Below are 22,423 nucleotides of genomic sequence, written 5' to 3' on the forward strand. Positions count from 1 at the left end.
AGATGTTTGCGGAAAATTTGGAGAAAGCTCAGGTTCCGAAAAGGGGAGGTAAGGTTGTTCCAGAGCTTGGTGAATCTGAAGGGGAGGTAGGTCCCTAGTTTTCCTGCATGGGAAATGCCTTTTAATGAGGGGAAGGATAGTTTTAATTTGTGGGTGGGTCTGGTGGTATTAGGATTTGAGGAGTTCCAAGAGAGTGGGATAAAGGGAGGGAGGATGCCGTGTAGGATTTTGAACGTTAGGCAGGCGCATTTAAAGTGGACCCTGGCGATTATCGGAAGCCAGCAAAGCTTGGACAGGAGCGGTGAGACATGGTCAAATTTACTTTTTGCGAAGATAAACTTAGCCGCGGCATTCTGAATCCACTGAAGTCTATAAAGGTTTTTCTTAGTTAGGCTTAAGTAGAGAGAGTTGCAATAGTCCAATCTGGAAAGGATGATGGATTGGACGAGGATGGTAAAGTGTTTTTGATGGAAACAAGATCTTACTTTCCTCAGCATGTGAAGGCTGAAAAAGCATTTTTTTACCAATGAATTGAGGTGGTTGTTGAAGGACAATGTGGAATCAATAATGATGCCCAGAATATTGCTTGAGACATCAAGCTGCAGGGTGGAGCCAGAGGACAGTGGGTTGGAGGTGGGTAGTTTGTATAGTTTTGGGCTGAGCCAAAGTAGTTTTGTTTTGGACTCGTTCAGTTTCATTTGCACAGTGTGGGCCCAGGATTGGAGGTTCGTTATACAGGAGGGTATGTTCTCAGAGAGATTGGTGAGGTTTGAGTCGGTATCGAGGAGGACGAGGATGTCATCAGCATAAGTGTAAATTGTTTCTAGGGGGGATAGATGGAGGAGTTTTAGGGAGGACATATAGATGTTGAAAAGAATAGGAGATAGAGGTGAGCCTTGCGGTACTCCACATATCGGTTTCCAGGGGCGGATGAGGTGCCATTCATGTTGACAGTGTAAGTACGAGAACGTAGAAATTTTGAGAACCAATCTAGGACTGTGGAGTTAATGCCTATCTCAGAGAGTTGGAAAACTAGAATATCATGATGGACGTCAAAAGCAGCGGAATGGTCGAATTGTAGGAGGACGGCAAACTTATTTCGAGAATTAAGTTGTTGAACCTTTGAGATTAAGGAGGTCAGAAAGGATTTGGTGCTGAAGTTGGGACGAAAGCCATTTTGGTAAGGTAGGAGAACGGAGAATCTCTCTAAATATGATGAGAGTTGGGTAGAAATGATGGACTCTAGCATCTTGGTTAGGAGAGGGATGTTTGCTATTGGGCGATAGCTGGATGGTGTGGAGAGGTCTCTAGGTCAGATATTTTCAGTAGTGGGGTCAAGGCAATATGACCCATTTCTGGGGAAAAAAGGCCCGAATGTAGGGCGGAGTTTATGAGTTTGGTAATAAATGAGATGGCCTGTGTGGGAATTTTCTCTTATAGGTAGGAAGGGAATGGGTCTAAGGATTTCAGGATTGAGGCAGAGTTTGAGGACCAAGGATTCAGATACGTGCTCAAAGGTAGTCCAGGATCTATCGACTGGGATAGGGTTGGAGACCGTTAGGGTAGAATTGGATTCTGTGGGCACCAGAGAGTTATAGGATACTGTAGGTGGGAAGGAGCATCTCAAGGTAGTGACCTTTTCGTTGAAGAATTTTGCCAGAACATCAGCTGAGGGAGAGATGGGGAACAAGGTGGAGTCTTTTTTGGAAGTTAAGGAGCGCCAGATGTTGAATAGTGTGCTACTCTGGTTGTTGGATCTGGAGATTTTGTCACCGTAGAAGTTCTTCCTTGCTTTTTTTAGTATTGTATTGTAAAACTTAATATTGACTTTCCAGGACTGTCTATCTGTAGGGGATTTAGATTTTTTCCATTTGCGTTCCAGAGCTTGATATTTCTGCTTTAGTTCTCTGTGATAAGGGAGGAACCAAGGGGCCTTATGGGAGTAGGAGATGGTTTTAGTGGAGAGATGGGCGAGGGAGTGGTAGGTGGACTCGGAGAGAGCGACCCAGTTATGCCAGTTGGTTTCTCAGGTTTAGGAGCGAAGGAGAATAGGTTGAGAAATTTAGACCAGAACAGATCGCTTGTGATTTTTTTGCGGAAGGTAATGGAATTGGAAGTGTGGGGTGGAGCCCCAAGATGCAACATGAAAATGGGGAGACAGAAAGCCCCTAAGAAGTGGTCGGACCAGGGGACATGTTCCCAGCGAGTGTCACCGGCTAAAGTTTTGTGAGCGGTGAGATCGAGAAAACTAATGAGGTCTAGTGTGTGCCCCTTTTCATGGGTTGGGGATGATGCGGGGGGGGGGGGGGAAGCCAAGGGAGGTGAGGAAGCTAATAAATTCAGTCGTATCCTTGCTGTGCTTTTAAACTTTATACTATTTTCCTGCCAGTGGCATATCAGAGGCGGAGCCAGAGGGGTGGTCTACCCCGGGTGCAGGCCATGAGTGGGTGTTCCTGGCCTTGGAGTCATGGTCCAGGAACTTCCCCTTCTCATAGCCCAGCCCCAAGGCTCTTCTAGGTGGTTCCCATGGCCCAGCATGTCTTCCCCCTTCTCTCTGCACCGGTCCGATGTCATGCTGAATCATTGCCGGCCACGGCAGTGATTCAGCAAAGTTGCCCATGGCTCCCCTTTCTGCATTCCATCTGCTGCAGTCCTCCTGGGTGGAAATATGAAGTTGTGTCATTGGAAACAGACCACTGCAGACGGAAAGCAGGAAGGGAAGCTGCGGGCAACGTTGCTGAATCACTGCCAAGGCTGGCAATTTTTCAGTGACAGAAGGTGAGGGCGACATTGGACCAGTGCGGACAGAAGGGTGAGAACATGCTGGGACGAGAAGAAAGCCTCCTGGCCTAACTGTTTTGTTTTTAAGTATGAAGGGGAGGGTATTAAAAGAAGTGCCAGCTTGGGCGTGGGGGGGGGGGGGAGAGCTTATGGAGCCAGAAACAGAGGGCAGAGAGAGAGAGATGGTGGGCAATGGTCTGAAGAGAGAGAAATTGGACCTGAGTTGATGTGGAGGAAGAGGGAAAGAGATATTTGAAGGGAGAACTGTTGGGAAGAGAAAGGACCTAGGGAAGGACCTAGGGAAGGTCCCTAGGGTGGACCTAGGGAAGGGAGGCAGGCAGGGGGGAAAGATGGGATGGAGAGCAGTTAGGAAGAGAAAGGAAGATAATTTAGATCTGGGGATGGAAGGGAAGAATGGAGAAATGTTAGGCCTTGGGGTGGAAGGGAGAGAGAGATGCAGCATCTCTTATTTTTCTTCCATCTTATTGTACAGCATCAAGGGGGAAGGGAAGAAGAACAGAAAAGAGATGGAGCAAAATGTTGAACCGTGGGGAGAGAGGAAGAGATATGTACCTATGGGAGGGCAGGAAGGAAGAGAGATGGGATAAGGTTGCTGGAGTCTGTGTGGCTTACTATCTTTGACCATTAGGCCTCTCCTGCCTCTGTGGACTTACGCTCCTGTTTCGAACTGCTGGGGGAGGCGCCTGTCTTTGGCTGCATCGGAACACAGACATTGGTTTCCTCCTCTGGCAGAGGTCGACCGTCTGCTTGCCTACTGTGGTGCTATCCTGCTTTGGCGGTGAATCTGACTTCTGTTTTGTTGAATCAATGGCCTTACACAGAACTAAGACCAATGTGGTGCCTCATTTAATTGGCTTTATTTTATATTTCAAATAGACACAGCCACTGAGCTGATCATGGCATGGAAATCTCCCTGCCACAATCAGCTGAACGGCTGCGGCAGGAACCCCTGCAACGTTGGCCAACAAGAGAGATGCCCACACTCTCCTGCCACCACCCCCAACCCCTTGCGAATGTTCACGGCAGGAGGGATGCCCACTCCTTCCCACCCCACCTCTGACCCCCCCCCCTGACAAACAAACGCCAGGAAGTTCTTCTTCACTCAGAGGGTGGTGGATACATGGAACGCGCTACCGGAGGATGTGATAAGCAGGAGCACGCTACAGGGCTTCAAAGAGGGTCTGGACAGGTACTTGGAGGACAAAGGGGTACAGATAGAAGTAGAGGTAGAAACATAGAAACATAGAAAAAAAGCGGCAGAAAAGGGCTATAGCCCACCAAGTCTGCCCATTCCAAGTATCCCCCCCCCTGAATTTACTCCCTTAAAGATCCCACATGAGTATCCCATTTTTTCTTAAAATCCGTCACGCTGCTGGCCGTTATCACCTGGAGTGGGAGTCTGTTCCAATGATCCACCACTCTTTCGGTGAAGAAGTACTTCCTGGAGTCGCCATGAAACTTCCCCCCCCTGATTTTCAGCGGGTGCCCTCTGGTGGTTGAGGGTCCTATGAGCCAGAAGATATCATCTTCTGACTCAATGCGTCCCGTGATGTACTTATACGTTTCAATCATATCTCCCCGTTCTCTTCTTTCCTCAAGTGAGTACAGCCGCAATTTCTTTAGTCTTTCTTCATACGTGAGATCCTTGAGCCCCATGACCATCCTGGTGGCCGTTCGCTGAACCGACTCGATCCTCAGTACGTCCTTTCGGTAGTGTGGTCTCCAAAACTGAACACAGTACTCCAAGTGGGGCCTCACCATGGCTCTGTACAACGGCATCATAACTTCAGGTCTCCTGCTGACGAAACTTCTGCGGATACACCCCATCATTTGTCTTGCCCTGGAGGAAGCCTTCTCCACTTGATTGGCAACCTTCATGTCCTCGCTAATGATCACCCCTAGATCGCGTTCCGCCGTGGTACTGATCAAGGTCTCACCATTTAGTACATAAAAGGTAGGTATTAGGGATAGGATTAGAGGCAGTTACAAAATTAATCAAGGACACTGTTCAGGCAATTAGGCCTGATGGGCCGCCGCGAGAGCGGACCACTGGGCAGGATGGACCTCTGGTCTGCCCCAGCGGAGGCAACTTCTTATGTTCTTAAATCCTTCAGCAGAAGGGATGCCCACTCCCTCCTGCCACCACCCTGGAACTTCCCCCAACTCAGTGAAACCCTCCCTCCAGGGCCCCCCCCACCTTTAGACCCCCCAGCTTCCCCCTAACTGGTAGACCCCTCTGGCACCCCCCCGTACCTATTAAAGAAAAAGTATGCCCAGAGGGATGCATACACCCTATGGCCAGTAGGCCCGGTACACCAAAATGGTGGGCCTTCCCCTTCCTGGTGCATTCTGGAATGTTCCGGGAAGGGGCCTAATTTTGAATATGGAAATAAAAGAATATAAAACAATGAGTTTTCATGTATATTTAAAAGCATGCACACAACTTTATAGTTGAGTCCATTACTAGTATCTTCGGTGTAGAAAGGCTTTTTTGCCTGCTCTAAAAACTGTTGTTTCTGGGTTTTGGAATGCATCTCAGACTCCTATAAAGTTGTATTGAGTTTCCTTTGTACTTTAAAGTAACTGTAATGTAAGATTTTTATAAAACATATTTTTTCATAAGTTTCTTCCTCTACAATAATTTAATTCTTTTCATGAAACATTTTGGTTCTACAGCTTCTGGAAGAGATTTTAATTGCATTCAGGTCACATGACAAACTTAGGACTTAAAAATGAATGATGAACCAAGGAAAAACACATTACACCAGATGTAAATTATTATAGCATGTCTCTCATTATTCTACTTCTATGACACTGGATTGTTTACACTGACCTCTGATATTCAATTCATAACAGATGTGAATTAGAGTACTTATGAAAATAGCACATACGAAGGCAGATTTTTAGAAAGAACGTACAAACTGGAATTGAGACATCTAGGTTGGATCCTCTCCAATTTCAGTAGTATTGTAGAAAAGGATGTGCCGACGTAGAGCCTTTTAAAAATACATACAGGAACTGACATGTATGTGCCGGCCGTGTGCAGTGGCAGCACCCACTTTGCAACTGTCAAGGTCTACTTTATCAATATAGACAACTCATCAATGTACACATCTAAGTACTGGCATATACATGTATACTGTATGTTCTAAAATACCAACATATACATGTGAATGCCAGTACTTAGACGTGTCTATCTGTTTCCTGCCACAAAAGCAAAAGGAAGGGGCTTGCCTCAGGTATTGTGTGTCATATGGAATAACTAGCACCTATAAATTAAGTTACTTTTTAAATATTTAAATGGTGAAAGAGCACCCTCAGTGTGAGGTTGTAAGCTCTGAAGAACTACTCAACTGAGCCGTTCTGATCCTCATAATAAAGCAGAGCTGGCAACACTAAACGAGCCAACCATCAATAAAGTGACAAAAGTTCACATCAAAGTGACTAAATAATAACTTCCATACGACATACAAAACCCCAGTAACACCAAACCCGTAGACCAACAGGCGAATTAAAAACAAACCAAAACACCCCACTCCAGGTACTTAGCTGAATGTAGAACTGATAATGGCAACAAGCGTCAGTGTTCACAAATAATTCATGTGTTCCATATCTGTGTCCAACCACGGTCCAACCGAGCTAGGTTTCGGGGCAGGAGGTCCCTTCATCAGGAACCGGACCAGAAAGATAAAGATGCCAGAAGGTCTGGGTGTATGTGGGCCGGCGAGGCAAAAAATAACTTCATTTGTAGGTGCTAGTTGGTCCATATGATACACAATACCTGAGGCATACCCTTCCTTTTGCTTTTCTGACTTTTAAGTACCGTTGGTGCTTGGGGGCTTTATCTGTTTCCTGCAGCAGCAAGAGGAGGAGAGTTCCGCAGCAGTGAATTTCTTTGGCTGGTGAGGCCTCAGGAGGAAGGGGAAAGAGAGGGAATGCACTGCCCCCCACCCCACCCCACCCCGTCCAACCCTGGGCCCTCCCACAATCAAAGGATCCCCTAAAGGAAAAGCTACTGCTAGTACATCCTCCTTAAAGGAAAGAAAGCTGACATGGTAACTCTCTTAATCTGCATGTCACTGGTTGAATAATTCCACTCAAAGTAATGTAGATAGATGGGTCAAAAGTACCCTCATGTACAAGCCATGGCACTTAATGCATCTTAATGAATTAGATATTGTCCAATCAGTTATTTTCCTCAGAGTGGCTCAAATTAATCATATTGTTCTTTTCTAGTTCCAAAAACCTTCTATACCAGTGGTCTCAAACTCAAACCCTTTGCAGGGCCACATTTTGGATTTGTAGGTTCTTGGAGGGCCTCAGAAAAAATAGGTGGAGGGGCATAATCGAAAGGAACGTCTAAGTCTGTTTTCGTTCAAGTCGTAAATCATCGAAAAATATGTTCAAATTTTTTTTCATTTCATAAATCGTCTAACTATACGTCCTGCCGATCTGATCGTCCAAGCTGCTAAATCGTCCATCTTTATACCACATTTTTGGCCAACTTTTTGTCCAAGTCAAAAACGCCTAGAACAGGCCCTGTTGGATGTGAGAGGGGTCTGCAAAGTGATGAATTGAACACCCAGACATGGCATCTAAATAGTGGGGTACCTTACAGGGCATTGCTGTGAACTTAACAAAAAAGGGTGCCATGTCTTCATCTCACTACAGCTCCCTTATAGGGCATGGTGAGCCCCCCAAACTACCTCCAGAATCCCCTAGACCCACTTATCTACCACCCCAATAGCCCTTATGGCTGCAGGAGTCACTTATATGCTAGTAAAAAAAGGGTTTTGGGGGTATATAAGGGAGTGCACTTGTTTCAATATCAATGCAGTGATTACAGGGGCTTATGGGCATGGGTCCACCTCTCTATGGGTCCCTAACCCATCCCCAAGACGGTTTAAGATGCCTCTGTGCAGCACAACTAGGCTTTCCTATGCCAGGCTGCCAGGTGATGATGTTCTGGAGGCACAATTTTCAAGTTGTGATTAATATTTTTATGGGGGTGGGGGGTGTCGGTGATCACTGGGGTAGTGTGTGGGGGTCTGTATTATGTGTTTGCAGTGCTTATTTGGTCACTTTAAGTAGGTTTTTGTGACTTAGACCATGTTTTAAATGGTCTAAATCACAATGTCCAAGTTCCGTCAATCCTGGGCTGTATAACTTTCGGTTATACATGCAGTACGACTAAGTCTAAGCCTGCCCATGTCCTGCCCAAATCCCGCCCTCGACACTCCTCCTGAAACGCCCCGTTTAGCTATGGTTGTTCAGCAGCACTATGAAGGCCTAGGTCATTTAGAAATACGTCCAAAACCCGGTTTGATTATCGGCACTTGGACGATCATAAACGAAAGACGTCCAAGTGCCAACTTGCCTGGTTTTTGGACGTTTTTCTCTTTCAATTATGAGCCCTTTGATGGCTGGCATTTTTTAAAAAACTGAATATTCACAAGCTGAATATTGGGAGGGTAATGTTCTCTGTTGAAAAATGCTCACTGGCTTCCCATTCATCATCAGATCATTTATAAAATCACCCTCTTCACTTTTAAGACCTGACAGACTAACGCATCAGCATTTATTGACAGACTTCTTATTCCATATGATCCCCCTAGAATCTTAAGATCCTCATCACAATGTTCCATCTCTAAAAATAATTGGCACTCGTCGCTCTGTAACAGCACCCTCTATTTGGAATTCACTACCATTACATTTAAGAGTAGAACGAAATTTGATTAAATTTAAGAGCAGCTAAAAATGCTTCCTTTTTAAAGATGCATATGATTAATGTATCCCATCCCAATCTTAATACATCCTTATTTTTTATTAATTTTAAAATTCTTTCCAATCCTTTCCCTTCGTCTCTATCCTCTGTTTTGTTTAATATTTTTTTTTTTTAAGAATTGTAATTTGTCCCACTCTTCCCGCTTGTTCTATTCCTTCCCCCCCTTAGTATGTCTGTTTCTGTATTGTTTTTGTTCATTATTTATTTTTGATTTTAATTGTACAATGCTTTGAAATATAATGTAAAGCATTTTATCAAATTTTTTAATAAACTATATAGACTTGTTAATTCAAACAAATGTTATGTAAAATACTGGACTCCAAAGAAGCTCAATAACCCTTCTGATGTGCCCGCTGATCTTGCTGACTATCTCCAGCCTCTAATTTCATCCCCTTACTGTCTTACAGGCTACTCAGATCAGTCATTGTCTTTGCCTGCTAAATTGATAAGAAAATGGAAGCATTTTCAGTTCCATCCTAAAGGATGTTATTTCAGCTCCAGCATTTACTTCAGAGTTTTTATGTGACATCATTTATTTAGCCATCTTTGACTCAGCAATCATGATTTGAATGTATGTTCCATTGTGGACCAATTCATTCATATCCACCACGTGACTTTTTAAGACTCCTCATGAGGCCTGTTCTGACTGAAACATGTACATGTCGAGTCATTGAGTTGTTGCTGGATGAAATTTTTACCATACATTTGAATCCACCAGTCTGTATAGGGCAATTCCACTTCTTGTCTCACATAATTCCTACTCCATTCCCATGCTTATTCAATCTCTGCTGAATTCGTATCCCCAGTGGACATATTTCTCATTACATGCCATCCAAAGGGGTAAGCCACATTTAAGCGATACGCGCTAAGAGCAATGCATAAAAAAAAGAGCAACTTTGTTACACTGATCTGGAATTAATCATAGCAATAATAACAAACCAGTTATTCTCAAGATCCATTCTAGCAGACAGTGGCGAGGTTCTAGAATTAGGGTACTGAGTTACACAGGTGAACTCATTTGAAAACTTTCTGTATATACTGTTTGGATCTTTTCCAGATAAGCCCCGCCACTAATGGAAAAAGTGCACGTGCCGAAAGTTAAGCCCCGCCACCTTTTGCCAGCGCACGCAACCTTAACCAGTGAAGTTCTCAGCACAACGCCGATGTGTATAAAGTAAAGTAGGGGGGTTCCCCTCCCACGCCCCCCCCGTCGGAGCACCCAAAAAAGATTACAAAAAAGAGGATATGAAACTTAACATTATCAAAAATAGGATAAACTGTCGGCCATTTTTTTAAGGGCTCTGACTGAACCCCCCCCCCCCCCCACTTTACTTTATAAAGATCGCGCCTCTTTTTTATAATCTTTTTTGGGTGGCGGGGGTTAACTTTTTGGCGGAGCTTATCTGGAAAAGATCCTACTGTTTGATTTCATAGGTCTGTGTGTGGGTCACTCTGTCAGTCATCCTCCAAAATCCATACTAATAACTGTGCAAGTGGGGCCATTTACTCCCCGATTCCTTAGAATCTACTCGGGGCTATCAGAAGAAGTGGGTGAGATGGGCACCAGCTTAGAATGGGCAGGCAAGGAAAAGGGCATCGGCATCTCAAGCTGCTGCTGCTGTTATTAGTATCAAACACGCTTTATCACACAAATTATTAAACTGGTTTATAATACAAGTAACTTGGTTTGCGGTGTCAGGTCAAAAGCGCGCCGGGACAAAGGCGCGCGCAGACAATTGAGCGCAGTGCGGAGGTGCGCGCCACAGAAAATTACAGTTTTTACAGCTCCGACCGGGGGGGGGGCGGGCGGGCGTGGGGGGGAACCCCTCTACTTTACTTAATACAGATCGCGCCATGTTTTGGGGGCTGGGGGGGGTTGTAACCCCCCACATTTTACTGAAAACTTCACTTTTTCCCTGTTTTTAGGGAAAAAGTTAAGTCTACAGTAAAATGTGGAGGGTTACAACTTACAACCCTCCAAACCCCCCCCAACGCCGGCGCGATCTCTATTAAGTAAACTGGAGGGGCTCCCCAACAAAACCCCCTGTCGGAGCCCCTAAAAACTGTAATTTTCTTCGGCACACGCCTCCGACTTGCGCTCAGTTGTCGGCGCGTGCCTTTGTCTTTTGCGCGGTTGTCTATGAACCTGGTTTGCAAGTGTTTTGCAAGACAAGCAAAACATTTGATTATATTTTAACTTGATATACAAGCAATGTCTTGCAATACAAGTGCATACAGTGTACACACATCACAACTGAGCCGATGGTTCTTCTCTCTCTGACGCTGCGGGAGTGTAGTGACCGTTCTAAATGAGCGAGGTCTTGCAGTTCAAGTACATACAGTATTTTGTATTAAAGTTTTTGGGTTGTGGAACAAACCGTCTTGAGTTTCCATTATTTCTCATGGGGAAATCTGCTTTGATATACGAGTGTTTTGGATTACAAGCATGTTTTCGGAATGAATTATGCTCGCAAACCAAGGTTTTACTGTATATCCAATGTTGTATTATATCATACAACCAGCTCTCTATCATTTATCAATTATATAACTTTTGCTTTCAAAAGGAGGCTTCAGAAGTGGCAAGATTGAAAGCAAAAGTTGTTAATGGTATGACAAAAGTAGCCCCATAGCCACTCTTGAATGGCAGCAGGAATTTACAGGTTATAATCACCCTCCTAGGTACCAGTCATGACATTAGAAAGGGGTTCCCAGCTGGCCATGTCACCAGGAGAATACCCTCAACAGCTGTCTAGGGTACTTTTGTAGTTTGTGATATTTCAGTGGAGCAACAAAAGAGTTATAAATAGATACAAATATGCTTTGGAGCTCCAGAGTTCTATTTCCATCTACTTTTGCATAATTAGGAAGGGGTATATAAGGCACTGAAATCTGACCTACAAAAAAAAAAAAAAAATCAGATTTCTTTGTTAATCCCTCTATCACAACTGCCCAAAAAATAATTTGTACTTATAGAAAGCAAATGGGAGGTCATATATCTTACTGGAGCCTATTGTAAGCACTCTCTTACCTGCCATCCTAAATCTTGGAAACTAACATATAACTCATGTTTTCGGCATGCTGTTTTCAGCTCACTGCTGTTATAATCTGGAAGAAAACACATACAGTAGATGAGATTAATATATTAAGACTATCAACGATTTGTCCTGGAGCTGGCCTGACGGGCTGTGGCTGGGAAATTTGACGGACTCTGAGAACTGAACGCTTTCCACACTCTTCCTCTTTGTGTGTGAGTACCGTATTTTCACGCTTATAACGCGCATACGTGTATAACACGCATACGCGTATAGCGCGCGGGTCCAAACCATTTGTGTAAAAAAAAATTTATATAGCACGCACACGCTTATACCGCGCATGCTGCTATAACCTCCTCCTGCCACTCCCGCTTACTCCCTCTTCTGGCCTGCGAACCGGCATCCTCCCCCCCCGCTCGCGTCACTCCCCCTCCCCAGCGATCCTACATCCCCCCCAGCACCGCAAAGACATCGGTCGCTTACCCGATTGGGCATCGGCACCAGCACCAATGCACAGGACGTGCCAGTGCCCGAAGATCCTCCCTCTTCCCTGTGCCAGGCTGGACTGGGCTTTGTGCATTTGCGCATGCTCAAAGCCTTCTGGTCTCGCTCTCTCCGAGATTCTGAATCTGACAAACCTTCGTCAGGGGTCCATGGTAAAAAAGGATAACAAAAAAAAGTCACAAAAAAATTGTAGAGTAGCAGCTGGTCACTTGAAGCTGGATTCTGCAGTTCCTCAAAAGCTACTTTTCCTCATCTGCTTCCACATGGTTTTACTACTGGTCTTCTTGACTTTTTTTTGTTATCCTTTTTTACCATGGACCCCTGACGAAGGTTTGTCCGAAACACGGACCGTGTCGGGTCCCTTGATTGGTAAAAGGGTTTGCATATAATTATTTTGTCACAATAAATTTTGCCTATGTCTTGTACAACTCTGCAGTTTTGCTTTGTTTCCTCTCAAGGGAGAAGAGGCCCATTTTCTCTAATCTCTCACTGTACAGCAACTCCTCCAGCCCCTTCACCATTCAGGGCCAAATCGAATTGTATATGAACATACACACACACTAAATAGCACCTCTCAGCAGCCCTTCCCCCATAATGCTCATTCATGGAAGCCTGATCACCTAGTAGTAACACCATGATTACATTACATTACAAAGGTTTTTATATTCCGCCAGAGCCCTTATGAGTTCAGGTAGATTACAATAAAGCAGATGACCAGAAACAAACCTAGTTAAACAAGCAATATTGAAAAAAAATAATAATAAAAAAAATCAGTTCAAAAACTTCTTAAATAAAACTGTTTTTAAAAGTCTTCTAAAAACTAGATAATTAGTTTCTGATCTAACAGTGAGAGGACGTTTATTCCAAATAGATGGAGCTTGATAACTAAAGGAAGCACTAAGTTGATGGAATAGCTTAATTGATTTAGGTGATGGAAATTGTAAACAAAATTGATTTTGTTGTATATGACCCTTTCTACCAATCATTAAGGACACTAAATCCAGCAAATAAGAAGGAGCTAGGCCATGTAAAATATTAAAAACCAATATACAGAGCTTATAAGTTATCCTAGCAGAAATTGGTAACCAATGTAATTGAACAAAATAAGGTGTAATCCTTTCATATTTAGAAATCAAGAATATATCTCTAACTGCAGTATTTTGAACATTTTGTAATCTCTTTAGGATTCTTGTATTACACCCACGATGATAAACTATGTTACAATAATTCATTTGTATAAGCCATTTTGGACAGCCTGAGCCTTGAGGTAGGAGTGAATGGGCATGGCTCCTGCCCACTAAACCCAGACGCCCCTAATAAGCCTGGTGAGGTAGAGGGGGGGTCTGTGTATGTGTGGGAGGGGCATCTTTTGGGGAGGAGTTGGGCATGAAGTGACGCTGCCACATGTTGGGCAGTTGCCCATATGTGATGACCTCAATCAGGGGTGATGCTTGTTCCATGGGGAAACCACAACTGACAGGCAGGGAGATCAGATGTCAGAGGGAGTATTGTAGAGCAAGCACTTTTTAGGATGGGGGGGGCTAAGACATCGGGATTTACAACTGCCCCTACAGCAGATACTTAGAATTGCTTCAGGCCACTGTAAATACTGGTCTGCTGTATTTTGTTTTCCAATATGGCCTACCACTTACATAGAAACAAATAATAGATTAATATAATATATAAATATAAAACACTATAACACTTAGACTCACTAAAAATGTGTTTTAAAACATCCAGGTACTGGATCAGGAGCACATAATAAAGCACCAATATCAAAATCTTCCCAGCATAAATTAATTCCATGCGCAAACCAAGCCCTGGTGCAGCTCTATAGGTAATCACAGGTCTAGGCAGAATCACTGCATGTCCATAACTCATTATGAGCTACTTCATATGGAACAGAGAGATATCTATAAGCAGTCCAAAAAGGTAAATTGATATCCTACAAGCCAAAATATCAAAAAGATTGGTGCAGTCTCATCCAACATAGAATCACAAGCTTAACACTATCATTGCAGTCAAAAGCATTACAATCATGACCTAGACTTGATGTTACAGATCAAACACATCATGAAAAATGCTTATGGCAAACTCTACTGGGTTAGAGGACTTAAACCCTACCTCACCCATCAAGTGATATTCAACATAATAGTAACTCCGATACTCTCAATCTTTGTCTACTACAATGCAATTCTGCTGGGCGTTCCAAAGTATATGATCAGGCAGAGTCAAATAGTACAAAATGCAGCAGCAATATTTCTGCTGGGAAAAATCGAGGCAGATGAGTGCCATCCCACTACTGAAAAAGTTGCACTGGCTCCCAATTAAAAGCAGGGTGATATTCAAGATCTTGTTGCTGACACACAAAATCGTTCATCTCTCGGAACCGCAATATCTAGCAGCCAGACTACATAACCATACACCAGCATGCGCCCTGCGCACTCGTGCAAAGAATGCCTGTTGGAAATACCCTTCTTCAGAGACATCAAATACAAATGCATTAGGACAAGAATGTTCTCAGTGATGGCTCCAAGGTGGTGAAACTCCCTTCTGAAGGAATCAAAACTAGAAAAGAGCACTGGAAAGTTCAAGAAAGGGATTAAGACCATCCTCTTAACAGACTACTTTAACTAATAAAGCAAAATAGAGGAGTTAGCTGGCTAGTCCCCAATAGGAACACAACATAGAACATGATACAGGTATTATGTGTGCAAATAAGCAGGATTTAGTATGAACATAATACAGAATACTAGTATTATATGTGTATATAAGTAGGATTATTGACTATGGTATAAATGTGTACATATATGTAGAATGATTATGGTATAAATGTGTCTGTATTGAAAACCATCCCAAAAAAATGCTAACTCTGTATTGTAACACATTTTTAGAAGCTCATGTAACCTGCTCTGAATTGACTCCCTAGTCATTAGTAGCGGTACAGAATCTTTCAATAAGTATAAATATAAACAACTGCAGTCAGTACCAACACACCAAGGCCAGGTGGACAGTGAAATTTAGAGAACGGGTCGTATCTGGTTCTGCAGGTGAGGGAGAAGAGCTGTTTCTGCTGTGATGGACCCAGCCTGGGCCCAGGAAGATCTCTCAGGCCCCAGCTCAGCAGAAATCCCAAAACACAAAACCATCTAAAAAAATCAGCAAGGATGGTAAAATCAAGATAAAACAGTTTTAACAGTAAAATTGAGCTTGACTAAAGTGCCATATTTAATCAAATTTGGCAGAATGGGATGATGACTTTCCTCAACTTACCCAGAAAGCAAACATACGTCTTATTTGCTTGACTGTAGTGAAGCCCAGCATGAAAGAAACTAATAAAGTCATCTTATTTAATGAGTACAGCTGTTTCATTTAGAATTACATACTGGTCTTTTTTTTCAGTTGTGTAAACAAATTCCGACCCTTCGTTTTTATCTCTTACATGTACTTGTAAAGTAGCTTAAAATGTTCTACAACTTCATCCTAAGTTAAGTGCTGGCAAAGAATAGATAAATATTTACTGAGGTTAATCCTCTGAGGAACACTATAACTGCTCCCTAAATTAACAGTTCACTGGATCCCACAGTGTAATGAATGGCCACTACTGTCCCAGATGACTTCAGATGCTTTCTGGGCCAGTCCCCCATTCTCTGTTTTGATTTAGGTGACTTGACTGGATAAAGCTGGTGTAAACTGATCATTGAGCTAATAATAGCCCACTTAAGATGAAAGCAATCTGCTTGGGTGGGATGAACAAATGCCAGGTTTTACATATATACAAAACCATTGATCCAGTGCTAAGAGGAGAATGCTAAAAGTAAGCTAGGACTGTTTTTGGCCATCTTGACTACTGTAGATTATACTGTGGCTTCCACACTGAACTAAGGCAAGACCAAACTCCATTTTATTGATTCATTCTGGAAAAAAATGATAATTGATACTGTGCTGGGAGGATGCATTTTAAGAAAACGCTGAAAATTCAATTGTTTGTTCACGCTTTGTGTTAGTTTTTTGTTTTTTTTGTTTTCCGTTTTATGAGATGTTTTGCAATTATGTTTATATGTGGTGTTTAACTTGTAATGATTGCAATCTTTGTAAACCGTACAGTTAATATGCGGAATATACATTTTTAAATTAATAAAGACTGAAAGGACATGCTGATGCAATATGCAGCAACTAAAGAGGGCTCATGCCATGGTGGCAATGTCTTTAATGAGTTTTACTGAAGTATGATTTATGCACACCTCACAGAAGGCACAGAGCCTCATGTCATTAGAGAGTCTGTGTATGGGGTGTTGGTATTCAAACCCATGATTCTTATATATAACCTGTTGTCAACTGTTCTTAACACTGTCAGCCTAAAGAACCAGAGAGCTCATTTACAACTCTAGGAATGTGTACAAGCTAAAAGAACAGGTTTTATGGCTTAATTGCTTACCAGAAGACATCTGAAATTGTAGTTAGAGGCTAGCCCAGGCCAAGTGGACATCAATTATCTCAGTCAAACAGCTGTAGAAGGCTTAGTTACAATTACGGGTGAAATTATAGTCTAAATCCACTATAAATTTCTTCCAAACCCAAGAGACAGCTTCAAAATAAAGAGAAGTATCATCATCGCCATTAGAACAGATCTACAGGAGTGAGTTATTCACTGTAGAACAGAGTTCTACCATAGTTCTTGGGTCCTACATCGAATACCAACCAGTGCTTGAATGCTTTCATTAACAAATGGTAAAAAAGCAAATCACAAACTAATGGGATCATTTAGAGCAGTGGTTCCCAAACCTGTCCTGGGGGACCCCCAGCCAGTCAGGTTTTCACGATATCCCTAATGAATATACATGAGAGAGATTTCCATATAATGGAAGTGGCAGGTATGCAAATCTCTCTCATGCATATTCATTAGGGATATCTTGAAAACCTGACTGGCTGGGGGTCCCCCAGGACAGGTTTGGGAACCACTGATTTAGAGGTTCTACTGGAGTCAGCAAAACACAGTAGCTTTGGCACTTGAATGATAGATACTACAGTAGTTAACCGGCACTCATGGAGATTGATAGATGTCAGATAAATGTAGTGTCTGTTTGCTTGAGAGTTACTATTTAAAAAAGGCCTAATTAATACTATATCACATATACTATGCCATACCATAAACTGTTCCAGACAAACTACCAGACATGCGGTAGGCAAAGTGTGGTGTACTCAGGTGTGGCGTGCCAAGTTTACACTTAAATTTCTGCCAGAAATTGATTTAATTTGAGTTTTTATTTAAAGTATTACAGTATTTCTTTGATGATTGCTTGAGAGTTCTGGTTGCTTGAGTTCTGGTTAACAGAGAGTCTACTGTATTGAACAAATTTTCTAATTCAAGCTGAAAGTTTTCCTTTAAATAAATTGGAATTATCCTATATTTATGACATGAAAATGTCATAGCATATTTATGTATAAATGAAGAATGGTTTTTTGGGGCAGTTTGCTTGGATCAGATGCAAGTGCTTTGATTAGGACCTTCAAAACCACACCCACATGGCACAGAGCCCCAGTTTTTACCTCACTTGTGAATCTAGGACAAACCTATCTCAAACCCCAAAATCAGAAGGTTAGGGATGGCCAACAGAACAAAATGAAAATTTACCCTTCAGGTTAGAGGGCACCAACAGAACCACCTGAAAGAACTAAATGCTGAGTTAAGTTCTAGAATTTGTTACCAGAAGATGTGGTATCAGCAGTTAATGTATCTGCGTTTTAAAAAGGGTTGGAAAAGTTCCTGGTGGAAAAGTCCATAGTCCACTATTGAAACAGAAATGGAAAAAGCCCCTGCTGTCCATGGAGTTGGTAGCATGGGATCTTGCTACTTTTTGAGATTCTGCCAAGTACTTGTGACTTGAATTGGCCACTGGTGGAAACAGAACATTGGGTCAGATGGACTGCAGGTCTGCCCTGGGAGCAATTTCTCCAAATGGGTTAGTTTTGGGCACATACTATGATTGGAATGAACCTCACTCCTAAGCTAGGATATGTGGAGTACGATCTCAGTCTCTCAAATTTACTGCTAATGCTTGCCATAGTACTTCCATTGTGACAAAGCTTTCTGGAGTTCAAAAGATGTAACATTTATAGATAACTTATTCAGTTTTGTTTAATCAATTTATAAACAACTTATCCAGTTTTGTTTAATCAAGCCTGTGGCACCCAAAATTATGGGAAATATTTCTTTCTGTCACATTCTTAGTTTGGACTGCATATCTTGGTACTTAAGGATCTTACCTCTCTCCATGCAATTTACTAAATAATCACTTGGGACTGGTACCTCTATAATCAAACCCATTCTGGTGTTTAACCACAATATCCAGTTTACTGGCATCACGCTTTTTATCAGGCAGGATGAGGATGTCCCAGGTGATTACAACCTCTTAGGGTCATGAACCCAATATTTTTCTGATACACTGATGTTGCAATGCTTACAGTTTCCAAAGAATGAGATGCACCATCTTGTTCTACCTTTTTATACAACAATTTTGCAACATCAGCACTTTGCAGCCAGTCATGAAATGAGTAACTGCTTCCGACTCTTTTTTTTTTACAAAATCTACAGATGTCTGTTGCACCAGTTTTTTCAATGCTTGCTATAAACCATTTCATTGATAATCCACTGCAACTATCAATCACTCATCCTTAGGTTTCAATTCACCTGGCAACATATGGCCTATCTTCTCCTTAACTATTCAAGTGTCTGATTTTGATCCGTGGATGGTTTCTGGAGTAACATTTTGTATGTCTCACTGTGCTTAAGTATTTGCTACTTGTTTCTCCTTTGTTGACCCAATTCGCTGAAGAGTTTTTTTTCTCTTCCTTCACAAATTCCTTTGGTTTCAATGAATTTTCAACCATTCCCAACACCCCCCCCCAAACCACAGAACCCCCCTAAATCCCTGGCACCCCGCTGTGGCACCCCCAAATGCCTGGCACCTCACCCCTACACCCCCGAAACTGATTTCTTCTCTCAGCGATTTCTGTATAATAGTTGTTCCTTCTTCCACTCCTAGATATTTATATATACACCTTTCTGTTCAAGTTTTTTTTATCTCGTAGTTATAAATCAGAGAGATGCTTTCAGTTTTGCTCAACTTTCCCCAAAGGAAAGTTACCTTAGCATAGTTTCCGAGTCCAAAAGTCATCGGTCTACCCCAGTATGGCTATTCTTATGTTCTAATGACATTCTGATGACAAAGTTGTCAGGATTCCAGAGAGAGGATAGAGGGAGAAACAAGGGGCTCCTTTTACAAAGGTGCGTTAGGGCTTTAACGCGTGGAATAGTGCTTGCTAAATTGCTGCACGCACTAGCCGTTACCGCCTCCTTTTAATCAGGCAGTAATTTTTCAGCTAGCGTGCGCTATTCTTGTGCATGCGCTAAAAATGCTAGCGCACCTTAGTAAAAGGAGCCCTAGGTGTTTGGGCTTCAGAGGAATTTATCACACCTTTCCTTTATATTGTAGTACGGAGAAAAGTAGTATAGAGAAAACTTGAAAGCAAAGAAAAAAAATAATAATCTAGAAGAGCATTTCTTCAACATGGCTGCTACCAGTTCAGTATCTTGATTTCAAAACTTTTTATTCAATTTTCAAGAGCTTAAGAACAATTTCACACAACACACTGTACAATTTGATCAAATCGGCCATGGTACTCAGCACTGAAACACATAGAGGGGCATAATCAAAACAAACGACTGTCCATTTTGGGCCTAGGGTGCTAGTCACCCAAAGTCGGCAGCGTCCAAAGTTCATTCACAAATACTACGTCCAAAATTTTTTTTTTTTTTGAAAATCATCTACTTCTTTGATTGTCCAGACCACTAGTACATCTATCTTTACCCTACATTCTCATCCAAAAAATCATCCAAGTTCCAAATGCCTAGAAAAAGACCTTTTGGATGTAGGAGGAGCCAGCAAAGTGATGGACTGGTTACCCAGACATGGCAACAGAGTAGTGGGGCACCATACAGGGCACTGCTGTGAACTTCACAAAAAAGGGTGTCACATAAACATCTCACCACAACTCCCTTGCAGGTCATGGTGAGCCACCCAAAACCTACTATACCCACCTGTCTACTACCCCAATAGCCTTTATGGCAGTATAGTAGTGTTTTCGGGGGTTTTAGTGGATTCACATTTACTACCATGAATGCAGTGGTTACAGTAGCCTATGGGCCTGGGTCTTCCTCTCTATGGTTCACTAGGCCCCCCCCCCCCCAGACTACTTAAGCCACCTCTGTGCAGCTCTACTAGGCTTTTCTATGCTAGGCGCTGATGTTCTGGAGGCAGGTATGTACATTTCTATTCTAATTTGTATGGCGCTGGGGGGGGGGGGTCAGTGATCACTGGAGGAGTATGTGGGGGTCTGTAGTTTGTGTCTGCAGTGGTTATCTGGTCACTTTGAATACCTTCTAGGCACTTAGACCTGTTTTTAGATCACCTAAGTCACAACGTGTAAGTTCCATCCAGGCAGCCTCGTAAAACTTTTGATTATCCCTGCAGTATGACTAAGGGCTCCTAAGGTGCGTTAGCGTTTTTAGCGCACGCTACCCGAAAAACTACCGCCTGCTCCAGAGGAGGCGGTAGCGGCTAGCGCGCGTGGCATTTTAGCGCGTGCTACTCCGCGCATTTAGATCCTAACGCAGCTTTGTAAAAGGAGCCCTAAGTCTAGGTTGGCCCACATCCTGCTCTACCACTCCTTCAAAAGTGCCCCTTTCAGCTCTGGGCACACAGCAGGATGCAGAGGCCTAAAAAGTCTCTAGATACATCTAAAAAGCCGTTCTGATTATCGGGCACTTGGACGATCTGTCTTTTTGATCATCCAGGTGCTGATCTGGGTGGAATTTTAGACATATTTCTGTTTTGATTATGAGCCCCATAATATATAGAAGAATTACAATTAAATTTGATCTACTTTGATTTATTGACTAGGTATACCACAGAACACAAAATTTGTTCTAAAGCAGTTTACAAAATTAAATTCACAATAAAGTTTGATTCTATTTGGCATATATTTCCTTTCATTAATTTTACAATACCAGGTCCTACCCCATCCCCCTCCACTGGCAGCTATATAATTTCAACATTGTCCTGATTATCAGCTCTTAATAGCTCAAAATCCAACAGCTTATGTCAGATGAGTATCTTGAAATCGCTGAATTGAAACAATGCTTACTAGCTTTTTCCAGAGAAAAGGCCTAGGTTTGTTACATTAGTAAGAAACTGAGAATGAATGCACTAAGCCACACAGTAATAGCAGCCAAATCTGGGCATTAAATAAACAGCAGCAAAATGAGGATCTCATTTTTCCACTGTAATGAGATATTCATTGGACAACATTCAGTTCTTAGAGACCACCTTCAAAAAAAGAAACATTAAAAAAATATAAAGAAAACAGAGAGGCCTATGGGTGCTGAAGGATTGTCCAAATTGGAATTATTCGATAGGGAAAAAAGATATTTGCAGTAAAAATTATATTTAATGGAAAAAATACGACCATATTACTCCCCTTTTACATAAAGCTCATTGATTACCAATAGAACATAGGATCACCTACAAGATTCTTCTACTAACTTTTAAAACCAGAGAAAATAACCAGCCAGAATTTATTAATAACTTACTTATCCCATATAACCAAACTAGAACTTTAAGATCTACAGCCCACAACCTTCTTACCATCCCCTCATTGAAACATATCAGCACAATGAGGACTACCATTTTCTCCGTTAGTGCCCCTTCTCTTTGGAATAGTATCCCAAATTACTTACGCAAAAAAAACCACAAAAAAAACAACTGTTGCCAATTTTAAGGTGAAGTTAAAGACATTTCTCTTCCTTGTTGCTTTCACAACTTAAACTGTCCTTTTAAGGACGACCTAGATTTAAGAAAGGTTTTACCTTCTGTTCCCCCTCCCTTGTTTGTTCTCTTTCACTCTATCAATTGTAGTTCTAACCCATCTTTCCTTTTGTTCCCTTTCATCAATGTCTTTAAATATTGTCATTTCCCCTGGTCTGTTTTTGTTTAAATTGTATTTTATTTGGCGCATTGTTTTGGTGTTTTTGTACACCGCCTAGAAGGCTCGATTGGGCAGTATAAGAAATTTTAAATAAACTTGAAAGTATTTGAGCAAACACCGTATTCCAATGAGCCAAGGATCACGGCCTTATTAGTCCCTGCAAGCTCTCAGTTGCAGCAGAGTGATACTGCCCTATGTCCCTTACTGCTGTAGCCTACTCTTACTGCCCATGGGGCTGTGGAAAAGGAGAGAG

The 22,423-nt window shown here is 42.3% G+C and overlaps 1 protein-coding gene across 1 annotated transcript in view; it reads right to left on the reverse strand.

Annotated features, from left to right (window-relative positions):
• The window catches only part of BMP6 (bone morphogenetic protein 6), a 261,123-nt gene that overhangs the window by 13,475 nt on the left and 225,225 nt on the right, over positions 1-22,423 (reverse strand). Inside the window, exon 5 of the mRNA XM_033934719.1 lies at positions 11,616-11,692. Coding sequence (XP_033790610.1) covers positions 11,616-11,692 — 77 coding nt within the window. The remainder of the gene's footprint in view (positions 1-11,615; positions 11,693-22,423) is intronic.

The sequence above is a fragment of the Geotrypetes seraphini genome, chromosome 2 (genome assembly GCF_902459505.1).
Source record: "Geotrypetes seraphini chromosome 2, aGeoSer1.1, whole genome shotgun sequence".
NCBI classification, from domain to species: Eukaryota; Metazoa; Chordata; class Amphibia; order Gymnophiona; family Dermophiidae; genus Geotrypetes; species Geotrypetes seraphini.